The sequence below is a fragment of the Podarcis muralis genome, chromosome 3 (genome assembly GCF_964188315.1).
Source record: "Podarcis muralis chromosome 3, rPodMur119.hap1.1, whole genome shotgun sequence".
Taxonomy (NCBI): Eukaryota; Metazoa; Chordata; class Lepidosauria; order Squamata; family Lacertidae; genus Podarcis; species Podarcis muralis.
In genome coordinates, this window is record NC_135657.1 from 6442764 (window position 1) to 6459103 (window position 16340).

The 16340-nt window shown below is 51.0% G+C and overlaps 1 protein-coding gene across 1 annotated transcript; it reads right to left on the reverse strand.

The window, feature by feature from the left end:
* Positions 1–4313: 4313 nt before the first annotated feature.
* On the reverse strand, positions 4314–15966 carry LOC144327126 (uncharacterized). The gene is made up of 5 exons (XM_077925318.1): positions 15880–15966; positions 15165–15220; positions 11795–11896; positions 10306–10802; positions 4314–8467 (listed from the first exon to the last, which is right to left on the reverse strand). The coding sequence occupies exons 1-5, from the start codon at positions 15964–15966 to the stop codon at positions 4776–4778; spliced, it is 4434 nt and encodes a 1477-aa protein (XP_077781444.1). The 3' UTR covers positions 4314–4775.
* Positions 15967–16340: the final 374 nt, after the last annotated feature.

Here is a 16340-nt window from a genome sequence, read left to right on the forward strand (position 1 = left end):
TTGCCGATCAGAAGGTTGGCGGTTCAAATCCCCCTGACAGGGTGAGCTCCCGTTGCTCGGTCCCTGCTCCTGCCAACCTAGCAGTTCGAAAACACGTCAAGTGCAAGTAGATAAATAGGTACCACTCAGGCGGGAAGGTAAACAGCATTTCCGTGCACTGCTCTGGTTTGCCAAAGGTGGCTTAGTCATGCTGGCCACATGACCCGGAAGCTGTACGCCAGCTCCCCCGGCCAATGAAGCGAGATGAGCACCGCAACCCCAGAGTCAGCCACGATTGGACCTAATGGTCGGGGTCCCTTTGCCTTAACCTCATCTAAGGCAGGGGTCGGCAAGGTTTACCTAGCCTGGGCTGGATCGGCCCTGCGGAGATCCATCTGTGGGCCGTGTGCAGACACGATTTCCGCTGCTGCGGAAGCAAGTCCCTCCGCCACACTATGCTGGTTTAGCGCAGTGCCGGGACTTGCCGAGTGGGCGGCTCAGTTCTGCAGCGGCTCATGGGCCAGTTAAACAGCCTCTGTGGGTCGCTTCTGGCCCATGGGCCACACATTGCCGACCTCTGGTCTAAGGGGATTGGGCAATGTCTAGTCTTTAAAAGGGCTTGCACACCTTTGCTATGGGTCTCTCTTACATCCTTGCAAGTTAGGAACAGAAAAATAAAGATCTGCCTTGCTTTTCACTGGAACCTGCCTCCATCCATTCTTCTCTGACCAATCATGGACTCAGGGGACTCAATGTCCCTTGGGGAGTTGGGCAGCAAAAGCCAACCCTGATCCCCCCCCTACAACATTAGGAACATAGGAAGTTGCCTGATAAAGAGCCAGACCTTTAGTCTATCTACATCAGTGCTGCCCCCCACTGGCTGGCAGTAGCTCTCCGATATTCCAGACAGGGATTTCTCCCAGCCCTGCCTGGAAATGTTTGGGACTGAACCCAGCATGTTCTGCCTGCAAGGCAGATGTCTTTGTGGTATAAGAACGTACAGACTTTAGCTGCTGTGGGAAGAAAATAAAACTGCAGGCAAACAGTGTGCTTCCTTAACTTAATATGATAAGATTCTTTCTTGCAGGGAGACAGGTGGTGGTTTTCATTCTTCAGCTAATCTGATTGGATTTGGACTCGGACAATGGGTGCATCTCCTGAGGGGCATCTCCTAAGGATGGCTGATAAGATTACATTGCAAAAAGCCACCCCACGGCTTGCAATGCAACATCATTTCCATGGAGGTGACCGGTTTAACTCCTGCAGCAGCTGGGCCCATCAACCAGCTTTCTTGCTTTCATTGAAAAGCAGAAAAGACAACAACTTTGAGCCATTAAAAAAAGAACCATATTGGAAGGTACTCAGGTGGAGCAGCTCTCAGCAGGGCTGTCTTACCCATAGGAGCTAGGGGTGCGGGGCACCTGAGTGCCAGGCTCTCAGGGGCACCAGGCTGAGAGTCGAATCTGGGGAAGCGCCCGCCCGTCAGTTGGAGCGCCGCAAAGGGGTCTTCTGCTGCACTGTGAGTTCAGGGGTGACTGAGCCAGCAAGACACTGAGGCAGCCAGCTTGCTCTGCCCTCCTGCACGCCTGGGACTGGGCAACCGAGGGGTGGGCACCAGGCGAATCTTTGCACCCCAGTACCACATATGCTTAAGACCTCCCTGGCTCTCAGCTGGCATCCTGCCAACACTGCAACAGGTGCTAATGGCAGTGAGGTGAGAGTCCATGGAGGAATTCCCGTTTGAGTGGCCTTCAAACCCCTGAGCCAGGAATGCTGGGAAGGTTCCTAGAAAAATCTGGTTGGAAAAAAGAAGCTGGACTAGGCAGGCTTTTCATACAATCCTGTTAGGCCATTCATACATTTATCAATTATTAGACTTAAGAACCAATTGGAGCACCCATTAAAAAAGAGACAGTGCAATGGGAACTGCAACAAGATGTTGCAGTTTGGAGTGGTCTTCTTCTTCTTCTTCTTCTTCTTCTTCTTCTTCTTCTTCTTCTTCTTCTTCTTCTTCTCATTTTTATTAAGTTTCCCATTTTAACAATCCAATCAAATCACATTAAATGTTCCAAGTTATACAAATACATATCAAATACTGTAGTCCAAATATTCTGTCTAAATTATAATGTTTTTGTTGGGACTTCCCATGCTTCAAGTTCGGGTGGGGCTCTGATCATCTCCTATCTCTGCTGCCTTGTATAGTCTTTTGGATAAGTTCATGAAGATACAAACAAAAGGTAAGTTGTGTTATTCACAATACCGAGAGATGCTAGTGGAGTTGTGGCCACTGTTCACTGTTCGCCAGCACCCTGTCGTCTACAACTTCATTGTCTACAACTTTATTAACATCTATCTACAACTTCACTAGCATCTCTCGGTATTGTGAATAACTTAACCAAAAGACTGAGTTAAGCATTTGAAAAATCTATTGAAACCAGACATTATAAGTTCATCTTAGGCTGGGTAGTTCGCAAGTCTCTGTGGCTTTGTTTAATGTTTTGTATTTTTCTCAGAAGGTTGATAAAGTAGGTATGATTATTGTTCTGTGTATATTAATGACCAATGTGTTGCATGAGTCGCACTACTTCTAACAGCAGCACAGGTTGCATTTTTCCAGAACTATGGTAGTAGAGGTTCTGGAAGGACAGATCCTGAAGCTGAGACTCCAAGACTTTGGCCCCCTCATGAGAAGAGAAGACTCCCTGGAAAGGACCCTGATGTTGGGGAAGATTGAGGGCACAAGGAGAAGGGGACGACAGAGGACGAGATGGTGGGACAGTGTTCTTGAAGCTACCAGCATGAGTTTGACCAAATTGCGGGTGGCAGTGGAAGACAGGAGTGCCTGGCGTGCTCTGGTCCAGGGGGTCACATGACTAAACGACTAAACAGCAAATGGAAGTAGAGGATAGCGGTTAGTTTCTGGGTCAAGGGGAAGTAATTGAAGAGGTGTTCCTAAGAAAGGCAGCCTCTCCTCCACAAATTTACCCACTCCTCTTTTAAAGCCATCCAAGTTGGTGGCCATCGCTTTCTCCAGTGGCAGTGAGTTCCAAAGTTTGACCATGCGCCGAGGGAAGAAGTACTATCTTGTATCTGCCCTGCGTCTTCCAAAGTGCAGTTTCACTGGATGTCCATGTGTTTTAGAGTTGTGAAGGGGGGGTGGGGAGATTTTCTCCATCCGTGTAGACCAACAACATCTTGAGGGCCACAGCTTCCCCATCCCTGGTCCAAGATTTAGGTCCTCCAGAACTTCTCTTCCTCAGTGAAAGCTGCTTGTGCAGGATGTATGAGATGAGAGAGACACCTAGTGGTCACATGGAAGTACATCACAGGGTTCATTTCATTTATTTAATCGGTATACTCTCCTTCAACTGTAGATCTCAGGGCAGTTGACAACATTAGGAAAGAACTTAAGGGAAATGATTGAAGAACAGATGTAAAAGTGAACAAGATAACTAAGAGACGTGCGGTGAATGTGGTGGAAGTCTTTTATAGTATTTTAACTAGGATTTATATATTGTAATGTTTGAACCATGAATTTGGTATTATTGGTTATGAAAAGTACTCTTTTTTTTCTTTTCTTTCCTCTTTTGTCTTTTTTTATTTTCTTAGTCTGTATTTTGGAAAATTGTATATAAATGTGTTTACAGTGTTACGTATTGTTCTTTGTTTCTCTTTCTCTTTCTTTTCTTGTAATATTCAATAAATAATAATAATAATAATAATAATAATAATAATAATGATGGATGTTAGCCAAAAGCCTGGTTGAAGAGGAGTGTTTCTGCCTTGTGCCTAAGGTGTATAATGAAGGGACCAGGTGAACTTCCGTGAGGAGAGCATTCCACAGATTGGGAGCCACTGCAGAAAAGGCCCTTTCTTCTGTTGCCACCCTCCAGACCTGTCGTGGAGGAGGCACAGGAAGGAGGGCTTCAGATGATGATCTCAGGGTCCAGGCAAGTTCATATGGAGCGAGGCACAGTCCTTGAGGTATTGCTGTCCTGAGCCACTGAGAATAGCTGGGCGCTTCTCTCTGTGGGGCAGTGTTTCACAAACTTGGGTTTCCAGCTGCTTTTGGACTACAAGTCCCATCATCCCTAGCTAGCAGGACCAGTGGCCAGGGATGATGGGAATTGTAGTCCAAAACCAGCTGGGGATTCAAGTTTGGGAAACCCTGGCCTAGACAACTAGATTGGTGTGTGTAATCCAGAGCTGTAGAAGCGACTGTGTTTTCTTAGAGAGTTAACTGCTGCGTGCATTCTGGGAAGGACTCGTGACACCAGGGGAATAAATCCTTTTGCATTATACAAGTGAAATGCAGAGATCCTTTGAATTTCGAATTTCGCAGCTGAGTTTTGCAACACAGTTCTCCAGCCAGGTAATGTGTACAAACATGTATTTCTTATGGCAAAGTGTACATAAAAATGCATATATGACTGAAAATGACATATAAAAGTGTATTAGAAGGAAATACTAAAAGAAAGCATGTATTGGGCAAAATTGCAGAGAGAGAAAACACAATTAAAGTTTGAATTTTCACGTGCAAATGTCAAGAGCTGAACTTCAGGTAGGACAAACGAGAAACCGAGAGAAACCAAAAACTGACAGATTCACTCATCCCTTACCTGTAAGACATACCTTTCCAGAGCCTCAAATGCAACATATTTATTTTATAAATATGAACATGCTGCCCCCTTGTGATATAAGCATTCCTCGATCAGCACCAGGGAGGTTGGTCTCCACTGAGTCATTTATGGTGCTCCAGCAAAGCCTTAGCAGGTTGGGAGAAAAGGAGCAGCTGCTCATTTGCTGGCAAGGAACCACACTTTCTTAGTGGGTGCCCTTTTGGGAAGGGGACACCCTGCTTTCCTGGTGGTCCCAGGAGACTCCTTCTTGGGGCAGGCTTTTCCTGTTTCCCCGGTACTCTTGAAAGATGCCGGAGGGCCGACCTGCATTGTTGGGGCCATCCCCACATTCACAGAGGGTTTTTGGTTGACAACGAGCCCTGATTTCTGGGGGCCCCCAAAGGCTGGTGTGGTGGGATAGGCTGCGGGCTTCCTGGAGGCTGGCCCCTTCCTAGGGGCAGCTCCCAACTGGGAGGAAGGTTGCCTGGAAGGTCTTGGGGGCTGCCCATGAGGAGAACACTTGACGTTTCCTGAGCTGCTAGGCTTCACGCGGCAGATGGGGGGAGCCTGCCCCAGAGGGGCGGCTGCTGCGGTTGCTGCTTGGGTAGCCAGAAAACCCAACGCTTTGGGGTTTGCCGAAGTGGCCCGTGTAGAGCGCTTCCGGGAAGAATCCTTGACTGGCGGAGTCCCCAGTCTTCTACGAGCGCCAGCTGCAGCCCACTTTTCGGGGGGCTGGACCAGTTTCTCCTTGTTTCCTCGAATGCGGGTCCAGGCCTGCTTGATGACATGCAGCATCCTTTTCACAGGGTTCCTCGAGGGCTTCTCTGTCGTGGGTACTTCCTTCGGGCCCCTGCCTGGGTGGTGTCCTGCTTGCGGAGGCCCCTGCTGGAGTTGGCGCTCCAAGCCGGGTGGTGGGAGGCACTTGCCCTTGCCCACCAGCTTCTTGCCAAGGCTCACCTGGACCGAGGAGGAGGTGGCCTCGATTTGGGTCCCCATTTGCAGATGCTGCACCATCACTCCAGAAGGCTTGCAAGGGACCCTGGGGCCCGGGTTGGCGGAGATGCCCTCTTTGATGCCGCCGCCACCGCCGCCACATCGCTCTGGGAGCTGCTCCTGCGCCTTTCCCTCCTCTGCCGTCTCCGGCAGGCCCCACTTCCTGGCGTGGGTCTTGTTGATCTTTAGGTGGAAGTCCAGGCCCATCAGCACATTCCCATTGCGCACCGTCAGCCGCGGGAAGATGTGCAGGAGGGGGTCCTGCTGAGTGCGGGGGTGAGGGCACATGGCGCTGCAGCTCCCGCACTGCCGGCACACGGGGTACTCTGCCCGCAGCTCCCCGTAGCCCATCTCTAGGCCTTGCGCCAGGCTGAGCCGCAGGTCCTCCACTGTCTGCTCCACACTCAGGGAGGCAAGGATGGAGCGGCTTAGCTGCTGGCGGGAGGGCAGCTCACGGAGTGCCTGGGCGCTTGGGGACAGCTTGGCCACAGTCGTCCCACTGCTGTTGCCTTGAAACGGCAGCACTGCTTTCGGAGCTGCCACTTGGCTCGTGGGCAGTGGGCTGGCCAGTAACTTGGTAGCTGGTCCGAATTCCCTCCCCTCTCTAGCTTCAGGCTTCAGTGTGGCTCGGGCTGTGCTTCCACTATCCTTGGAAATTGAGAGTGTCGCATAGGGGACCTCCGGGGCAGGTCTCTGTGAGGAGGACCTGGTTTGCTCTAATGCCCTGCTGCCCTTCTCAGAGGACAAGAGTGGCTTTGCCACGGGTGGTCCTCCTTCCCCATCTTGCTGCAAAGCACCTTGGCATTCGTGCCCAGGATCTGTGGCAATCAGCATCTGCCCAGGAGCACTGGCCTTTGCTATAGCCAAAGGTTCCTTGGGGAGGTTCTCCTCCAAACTCAATTGGGGTGGATCTTCATGGGACATGTCCTTTCTCCTGTTCATGTCGTCCAGGGTGTTTTCTCCTCCTGCTTGGCAGCTTCTTACTTCCCAAGGACTCTCAGCTGAGTCCATCCCATGGAAAGGTGCACCCTTGCTTTGGTTCTCCAGGATGCTGCCATGGCTGATGAGTCTGTTATCTATGGGGTTGTGAGGCTCACACCCAGCTGCAAGGCTCTTTCTTACATGGTCCATAGGAGTGTCATTCCTTGCAGAGCAGGGACTGTCTTCTGCCTTTTGAACAAGACTCTTTCCCTCTTTGCCTCTGCCTGCACTGCTTTCTAGTGTGTGTTGGACAGAACTGGAGAAAGGGAGGGGTGGCGGTTGGTGGCACTCCATTGAGGTTTGGGGTGTGAATTCTCGCATGGGGGCCTCCATTTGCTCTGACAGCTGGATTTCCTTCTTGGAGGAAAAGTGAGGTGCAGGTTGTGGACCTTCCTCTATCGAGGGTTGGGGTGCAGATTCTCGCACGGGGGCCTTCATTTTTTCTGACAACTCGATTTCCTTCTTGGAAGAAGAATGGGGTGCCCTTGAAGCTTGAGGTGCAGATTCCTGTGCGGGGACCATCATTTTCTCTGCCCTCCTGATTTCTAACTGTTGCAAGGCATCTTGTCTTGGGTGCAAAGGGAGCGTGGCTCCAAGTGCCAGCTGGGCACTGCCAGGCTTTGCTACGGGCACAGGTTCCTTGGGAGAGATTCCGTGGTCTTTTAGATGGGATGCACCTTGGTGTGAAATAGCCTTCACTTTCCTGATGCTCTTGGAGGGCTGCCTCTGACTCTCTGTCCCAGCATGACGGCTTTGGGCTTCCTTACTTTCAAGGCTCTCAGCTCGACCCATCATGCCTGAAGCCTTCACCTTCTTCTCTGGAGCACTAGGGATCCCCGGACTGCTTTTGCTGGTGAGGTGGCTGCTCCTGGGGCGCCTAGTTCTACCTCTGCTTACAAACCTGCTCCTTAGAGAGCTCTCTGAAAAGCCTGATCTTGTGGGAGGAAGGGTGACCCTTTTCGCTACCCTGAATTCATTTCCTTCCTCTGCTCTTTTCTTGGGGGCTACCTGGACAGTGCTGCCCTTTTGGGAGAATGTAAAGGGAATGGGCTGGGGGGAACACCCCCTCGCAGTTTGGGATGCAAGCCCCCGTGAGGGGGCCCTGGCTGGCTCAAACAGCTCTTCCTCCTCCTCTTCTTCCTCCTCCTCAACCCTCTGTGGGGGGCTACAGGAGTGTGCAGGTGATGGGGAGCGGGTGATCTGGCACGTCAGGGAGTGAGTCAAAGGAGTGGGCTCCCCCCAGAGATTGTGCATCTGTTTCTTCTTCATGTTGAACTCCAAGTGCTGAGCGGTGTCTGGGCTGATGGCTGTGCAGGGGCCACGGGGAGCTTGGTGGGCCTTGTGGGAATGAGGTTTGGGCAAGGCAGGCCTCTCCTTCCAAGATGTTCCTCCCCTTAGCATTATTGCCTCCAGAAGCTGGGCCCTGGTTTTCACACTAGTTGGGCTGATGCTCATGGGCCCAGATTGCCTGCTTCTCTCCTTCTCAGCCCTCTGTGGGGGGCTTGAGGAGCGGGCCGGGGAAGGGGAGAGGGGAGCCTGGCATGTCAGTTTGGCCAGGGACTTAGTCGAGAGGGTGGGCTCCCCCCAGAGCTCTGGCATCTGCTTCTTCTTCACATTGAAGTCCAAGCGCTGGGTGGCATCTGACCCAAGTGCTGTGCAGGATCTACGGTGACGAAGCTGACCCCTTTGGGAAGGGTGTTTGGGCAAGGCAGGCCTCTCCTCCCAGGAAACTGCTCCCTCCGACATCATCTCCTCCAAAAGCTGGGCCGTGGCTTTCACATGAGCTGGTTTGGTGTTCCCTGAAGGTGAGAGCCTGTCCCGGATGCTGTTGGATGTGGGCAGAGCCAAAGGTTGACCAGAAGACACTCGGGAAGTTTGGGGGTTGCAGTTTGGACCTGAGAGAGAGGAGAGAGAAAAGCGGAAGTACTCAGAAACGGACCAGTTCTTTCTCCAGAATGTCACAACATCTCAGATAGATTGTCAAGGTGAGGATTCAGGGACCAGGGTAATCCTGACCTGTTAGAGCAGTGGATCTCGACCTCTGGGTCCCCAGATGTTGTTGGACTACAACTCCCATCATCCCTGAGCTCTGGCCTTGCTAGCTAGGGGTGATGGGAGTTGTAGTTCAACAACATCTGGGGACCCACAGGTTGAGAAAGGCTGTGTTAGAGCATTTCAGTAGCAGTTGTTGAGGAGGGGTGTAGTGGTTTACCTGACCCCCTGTCACAAGTGTCCCAGGAAGAAGAAGGGAAGGAGGGAGGCAGCAGAGAAGGCAGAGTGATGAAAGCACACCAGCAGGGGTGCTGGTTTGACTCTGCTGGTGCATTCGCACTGCACCAACCTCCTCATTGCGTAGACAGGGTGAGACCCCCCCATCCCCAGGTGACACCCGAGTGGACTGAAAACTCCCAGGTAAGCTCCACCCACTATTGTGTGGGCAGGGCGATCCCTCCCCTTACCTGGCCAACTCTCTCCTGGCAACGCGTCCCCAGCTGGGATTGGGTAACTGGCAGAGGTAGGCGACTACCTCCAGGTGTCAAGCCGGGGGGGGGGGAATCCAGGCTGTACTGCCAGGAGCTGCATGGGATCGGGGCGGGGGCTGTGAACAACCATGCAAAAGGCACCCCCCCATTTGATATGGGGAGTGGTCATTGTCTCACATCTCCTGGTTAGTTGCAGTGACACTGATGATGGGAAGGCTGACAAACCTTGTTGCCTCTCCCCACTGACCCCTATGGAGGAGAACTATGGGGTACCAACCCAAATCTCTTCCCGCCCCCCCATGCCCCAAGGAGGGTAATGATTTTGGGGGAAATTGAATTGTGGGGGCAGTGATCTGGGTTCACTGGGTAGGATTTAATTTGGGCTAACACATTTATTTGTGTTGGCTTGTATATGTTTTTTGGGGGGTAATGAATCGGGACAATGGAAAGCAAATAGAACTGATTTGGAGTAGAATCTGTGGGGAAACAACATCTTTACAATCAGAATGTACCTTTTACATTGCGCTGAGTTGCTTCATGGGAAGTGATTCACAAATGGAGATGAATAAATAACTTGGCATGTGCAAATTTGTCTCTATGGTCATCACTCGCTGTGCCCCAAATGAGCAGTTTCAGAAAATAACATTGTTTGGTGTTTAATTTAAACTTTTGTATTTGTATGGGTTTTGAATGGTACAATTGCTTTGAGACATTTTATGTAGCGAGCAATGAACAAGTGCAATTGCTGCCGCCGCCACTGCCACCACCAGCAACTTGTGACTCAGGCCAGAGGGTTCTGGGTTCAAGTCTCACTCCTTTGGGAAGCAGTTTTCTCTTAGAATGACAGGGGGAGGGGGAGAGCTTACAATATGGCCTGTTCCCCTGTCCAGGAATGTTCCATGTGTGTAGAAGGCAGAGATGCTTGGAAGATCTACAACCTTCCTCAATGATGTGCTGAAGAGTACAGTGGTACCTCGGGTTACAGATGCTTCAGGTTATGTGTTTTCAGGTTGCGCACCGCACCAAACCCGGAAGTACCAGAACGGGTTACTTCCGGGTTTTGGCGCTCTCACATGTGCAAAAGTGCTAAATGGTGCTTTGCGCATGCACAGGAGACCAAATTGCGATCTGTGCATGCGCAGACGCGGCACTGAGGCTTGCAAACGTGCCTCCCACATGGATCATGTTCGCAACCCAAGGTTCCACTGTATTTAGTGAAAATGGGGGTGAGAATGGGGCCTGTTACTCACAGCTTGAGGGCCTGGGCACAACAGCAAACATTTCCCACGAGCTGCTGCGCTGAACTTCTTCCTGATCGCTCAGAGGCTGATGTCTCTCCCACTTGCTCAAAGCTTCCTCTCTGCTTCTTCTGCTGGAGATGCTGTCAAAGTCAGTTTCGCTGGTGACCTCAGATGCTGGTTGGAGGTTTGGTACACCAGGGACCAGTTCGTTCAGGGACTCCCAGTTGGGCGTGGGCTCTCCCCAGAACTTCTGAAGCACCTTCTGGCAGATGTTGAACTGAGCAGGCTGGTGGGACGTGGGGTCTCTGTGGAGTTCCTCGAGGCCAGCTCCACAGGGTCTGTGAAGCAGTGGTGAGTACCGGCCATCTTCCTCTGGGGCGGATGGTGAGGAGGTGAGGGGCGTGTCTGGGAGGCTTATTACATCATCGCTTGATGAGGACAAAGACCAATTGCTGCTGATGGACGTGAGGGAGCCCAAGGAGGTGCTGGAGACACTAGACAGGACTCTAATGGGCAGAAACACAAACAAACAGATATGAGAATTATGGCTCTGTGGAATACAGTAAATCAGGTCTGTGGGGAACCTTTGGTACACCAGATGTTGATGAACTACAAGTCCCATAAGTATTGGCCATTCGCCATGCTTGCTGGAGCTGATGGGATGTGTAGTTCGGCAACTGGAGGGCCACACGTTCCTCACCTCTGCAGTAAATAAAAGAGAGAGGTGGGTGTTGCTTTTGCAGTTCCCCAACTAAAGAATGTGTACAAAAACATATATATTAAGGAGAAAATGTGCATGAAGATGTACATAATAGTGGAAAATAACATTGCAGAAATGCATTATATCAGGGGAAATTGCTTGCAGAAATGTGTATGTTAGCCAAAAGCACGAACAACAATGTGTATTTTAGAAACGTATTTATTAGAAATATCAAGTATTAAATGGCTGTCACATGGAAGGTGGAGCAAGATTCGAACTTTAAAGAAGGAGATTCCCACTAAACACCAGGTAGACCAATCCGATGCAAAGAGGTGTTTGACAGTGGAAAAGACTCAGAAGGTGATGGACTCTCCTTCATTGGAGGTTTTTAAACAGAGGCTGGATGATCATCAGCCAGGGATCCTTTAGCTATAATTTCTGCATTGCAGTGGGTTGGACTGGATGACCCTTGAGGTCCCTTCTAATCATAGCTGTCAACGTTTCCCTTTTTTAAAGGGAAATTCCCTTATTCCAAATAGGATTCCTCGCAAGAAAAGGGAAAAGTTGACAGTTATGTTTCCAACTCTAGTGTTCTATGTCTGGCATGCTTTGGTTTGCCTATTGGTTGAGGAGGTGCAAATTAGGAAAGGTCACATTAAAATGCAGCAATTCCCCCTCCTTTCCCAATTCCTAGTTGGAAGTTTGAGCCATGGATCTCCCCACATCATACCTATTTTGCACCCCAGACCTTGTTGCTCTCCCTCTCTCTCCCTCCTTCTCCATTGTCCACTGACTTACGAGTCCAGATCCATCTCCAGCTCCTTCGGTTGGGGTGGGATGTTCACCTCTGTAGAGCTCAGTCTGCACTCCAAGGTCAAGATCTCAGTTGGCTCTGGAAGTCTGGTGGGAAGGAGACAGGCTGGCTAAGGATTCTTTGGAAGATCTATCTGGTAGCCGGTTCAGCTGTCAAAACCTGATGGGAACTGAGCATGGCCAGCAGCGGCGTAGCATGGGTTGTCAGCACCCGGGGCAAGGCAAGTAATTTGCGCCCCCTAACCCAGGGCAAGGCAAGTAATTTGCGCCCCCTAACCCCTAACCTGCCGTCGCTGCCAGCTTCTTCTTGCTGCTGCCTGGGCTGGGGTATTTACGGTAAGGTAGCCACGGCGGCAGCGGCAGCGGGTCCGTGTCAGGTGATCTGAGGCGAGTTGCCGCTGGCGCTGCCGCCCAAACAACGCCGCTTGCCCGGAGGAGGAGGAGGGCAGAGAGGCGAGGAAAATGCAACATGGCCCAGCAGCTGCAGCAGCGGCGGCGGCGGGGCTGTGAGGAGGGGCTGCCTGGCGCGCCCTCCGCAGCCCTGACATGCGGAGACCGCGGCGAGCGCTGAGAGCCGCTGCCAGCTCGTCGGTTCCGCGAGACATGGGGCTCTGCTACAGCCTGCGCCCGAGGCTCTTTGGCGACTCCGGAGGCGGCGAGCGTGCCCCCCCAGATGTTGCGCCCGGTGTGGCCGGCGCCCCCTGCACCCCCATGCTACGCCACTGATGGCCAGGCTGGAATGCCTGGACTGCATCATCAGAAACAGATTGGACTTCTTTTAATTTGGTGTTAATGCAAGATCATAAGAAGAGCCTTGCTGGATCAGGCCAGTAGACCATCTAGTCCAGCATCCTCTTCTCACTGCAGCCAACCAGATGTCTGTGGGAAGTCCACCAGAAGGACCTGAGTACAAGAGCACTCTCCCCTCCTGTGGTTTCCAGCAACTGGTGTTCAGAAGCATGTTGCCTCTGGCAGTGAAGTTAGAACATGCCACTGAGTAGCCACTGAGATGATAATGAAGCTTCCTTGCGCAGCACACAAGGGCATGAAGGCTAACTGCAGGGGTGGATCGAAGGACAATGTGTTCTCCTCAGTATCCTATAGGGCAGTGGTGCTCAACCTGTGGGTCCCCAGATGTTGTTGGACTACAACTCCCATCATCCCTGACCACTGGTCATGTTGGCTAGGAATGATGGGAGTTGTAGTCCAACAACATCTGGGGACCCACAGGTTGCAAACCACTGTTATAGGGCAAGGACAGTCAGAAGGGAGCTTTCTGGATGATTTGCAGTAGATTTAAAAAAAAAAAGCATATGCAGGAAATGGACTTCAAATGGAAGTCAGGGGTGAATCTTAGAGTAAGTTGCAGGCAGCTATAGGCACTTGTGGTGGACATGCACCAAAGTGACAACTTTTTGAGGACAAGTGTTAAATGAAATAAGTAAAACTACCCATCAGCGTGTCAGGAAGTCTCCAGAGCTTGAGCTACTAAATTTATACAGTGGTACCTCAGGTTACATACGCTTCAGGTTACATACGCTTCAGGTTACATAGTCCGCTAACCCAGAAATATTACCTCGGGTTAAGAACTTTGCTTCAGGATGAGAACAGAAATCATGCAGCGGCGGCGCAGTGGCAGCAGGAGGCCCCATTAGCTAAAGTGGTACTTCAGGTTAAGAACAGTTTCAGGTTAAGAACAGACCTCCAGAACGAATTGAGTTCTTAACCCGAGGTACCACTGTATTTAAATGAGAAGCTGGACTGGATTTCTCCTAGTGGCTGTCAGCATGGTTATAGTCACATTCTGGAAGGATTTACCGTATTTTTCACTCTATAAGACTCACTTTTTCCCTCCTAAAAAGTAAGGGGAAATGTGTGTGCATCTTATGGAGCGAATGCAGGCTGCGCGGCTAAGCCAAAAGCCAGAACAGCGAGGGGGAGCACTGCGCAGCATTCCCTCTCGCTGTTCTAGCTTCTGGCTTAGCCGTGCAAAGCCTCCGCAGGGCACAGGGAGCCTTCATCCCACCACCCATCAGTGATGGGCTGCCCTTCTCCCTCCTCGGGGAAAAGCCCGCAAGCGCTGCACACATGCTCCACGCGGCTGGTGAAAGGGAGCGCTGAGCAGAGCCTGGGATGCATACAGGCTCTGCTCAGCGGTCCCTTTAAATAATATTTTTTTCTTGGATTTCCCCTCTAAAAACTAGGTGCGTCTTATGGTCAGGTGTGCCTTATGGAGCGAAAAATATGGTAAATGGTGTAAATTTGAGTGCTTGGCACATTGCCCTTACAAAAAAGTTGATTCACAAATTAAGACTGACAAGAGGAACAAAGTACAAATATATATTTGTGGACGAACAGCGGTGCTTCATTTCATTTACAAATTCTCCAGGAAACCCAAAGACCAGTACCAAAGGTTTATACTAACTTTTGGATCGCTTAATCGGAATGTGTTTTACAGATGTATAATGTTATAAGTTGTGTATTTACAGAAATACAGGTTTTCATAATGTATTTTGGAGAGTCTCCAGAGAAATAAGTAAATAAAAATTAAATACAGAAAGGAAAGTGTTTCACAGCCACAGGACATTCACCTCTCCTCCAAATATGGTGGGACAAGGGGTGGGGCCTAATGGTTTGGGACAGCAAGGAAGGTGCTACAGAGGGCAGTGGGAGAAAGGGAAACTGGCTACCACTTACTTCTTTGAGCTGCTCGCTTTGCTTTCTTTCTGAAAGAATCCGTTGCAGGCTGAAAGCAAGAGAGAGGCTTGTGAAGGCCAACAATCCAAGTCTACCTTCCATAGCTGTCAACCGTCCCTTATTTGGCGGGAAACTCCCTTATCCCAGCGCCATTTCCCACTGCTGTCCCTTATTGATGATGTCCCTTAAATTTCCTGGGTTTCAGAGGAAGCAGCTCCTCTCCCTCCCTCCCTGCCGGCCAGGGAGGAGGGAGGCTCCAACTGTGTTGCTTGGCTGCGTTGCTCACCCAATAAGGAGTCTAAGAACGACTGGGGGGGTGGAGCTTGCATGCCTTGTGCCGATCAAATCGGCTGCGTTGCCTGGGGACTCGCCTTTGCTCAGTGCTTCCCAGCGGAGAAGTGACGGTGGTTTTCCTTGCTGCATCCCCTTTGCTGGGTTGCTGCGCTGTGGGAACCACCGCTTGAGGCTTCGTTTGGCTGCTGGCTGGGCTTTCTGCCTTTGGCTTGGAGGGGCTTAGAAGTTGAACATACCTGTGCCTGGAAAATCGCTTATTTTGTCTGCTGATCCCTTATTTTTGAGGCTGCTGGTCCCTTATTTTCAAATCTGTAAGTTGACAGCTATGCTACCTTCCCCAAAGAGACTAAAGGAATAGACTGACTGCTCACCAATCCATGTCTCGTGAAGCTTTAGCCACCTGGTCCTGGGGCTACAAGCCTGTTGCACAAGAGGTAAAAAGGAGACAGCATTGGGTAGGTGAACAACAAAGTTTAAGTTGTAGCCTTTTCTGTACATCTGAGATCTCACCCAGTGCCACCAGGCCCCGCCCCCGATATGCTAAGCCACACCCTTTATCTCCCAGACTCCACCCCCTGCATGTCCCACACAAGTCCTCAGTAAACCTTGTCAATGGAGGCAGCTCAGTGACACAAAGTGTCTTCTGTCAGCTTTGGTCGTGAACCTATGTGGATGGGGATAGCATGGCTTCTGTTGTGTATGCTCTAGTAACCTACAAGTTAGATGATTGTAATGTGTTGTACGCAGGACTTCCATTGATGATGGTTCAAAAACAGCAACCAAGGGTAGATTGTTTACTATGACAAGAAGTCATGGGCATGTAATCCCAGTCCTGGGCTTGCTGCACTTGCTGCCCATTCATTTCTCTACAGCAGCGGTTCTCAACCTGTGGGTCCCCAGATGTTGTTGGACTACAACTACCCATCATCCCTGAGCTCTGGCCTTGCTAGCTAGGGGTGATGGGAGTTGTAGTTCAAGAACATCTGGGGACCCACAGGTTGAGAAAGGCTGCTCTACAGGGACCCTGAAGTTAGGCTGGAAGGCTCCTCTGTGATCCTCCGCTGGGGAGAGTCTCTTACCCACAAGGCTGCAGCCACCCAGAAGACCCAGAGAGTGATGAAGATCAAGAGCTGTATCAGCTCGAAGGCCCAGTGACACCAGCTCATTTCTGGCGGGAAGAAAAAACTGCCTGTTGACCTGGAGAGCAAGAGTACTTCCTGGGCCCAGCCAGGCATCCCCTTCTTGTAGTCACGCCCACATCACAAAGGCCCACCAGCTCCTTGGACCAGAGTGGTGGTGATGACGGGTGCTCTGTGAACACTGGCCAGACATCACAATGAGCCTGTAGTAGCCTCCTGCCTGCTCTGAGCAAGTGAACTTGTCGGGCAGCCACACAGAGCTGGCCCTATCCTTGGGCAGAGGGAGGCACCTTCCTTGGGCAGCACAGAATCATAGAACTCTAGAGTCAGAAAGGACCACTAGAGTCATCAAGTTCAACCCCCTGCAATGCAGGAATCTCAGCTAAAGCATCCCTGATAGA

Coding starts and splice junctions, on each gene's coding strand:
- LOC144327126 (XM_077925318.1), bottom strand. CDS start 15,966: ATGAGCTGGTGTCACTGGGCCTTCGAGCTGATACAGCTCTTGATCTTC. Junction 15,221..15,879: donor GGGTGGCTGCAGCCTTGTGG/GTAAGAGACTCT, acceptor CTTGTGCAACAG/GCTTGTAGCCCCAGGACCAG. Junction 8,468..10,305: donor TGTGCCCAGGCCCTCAAGCT/GTGAGTAACAGG, acceptor CCTCTCTCTCAG/GTCCAAACTGCAACCCCCAA.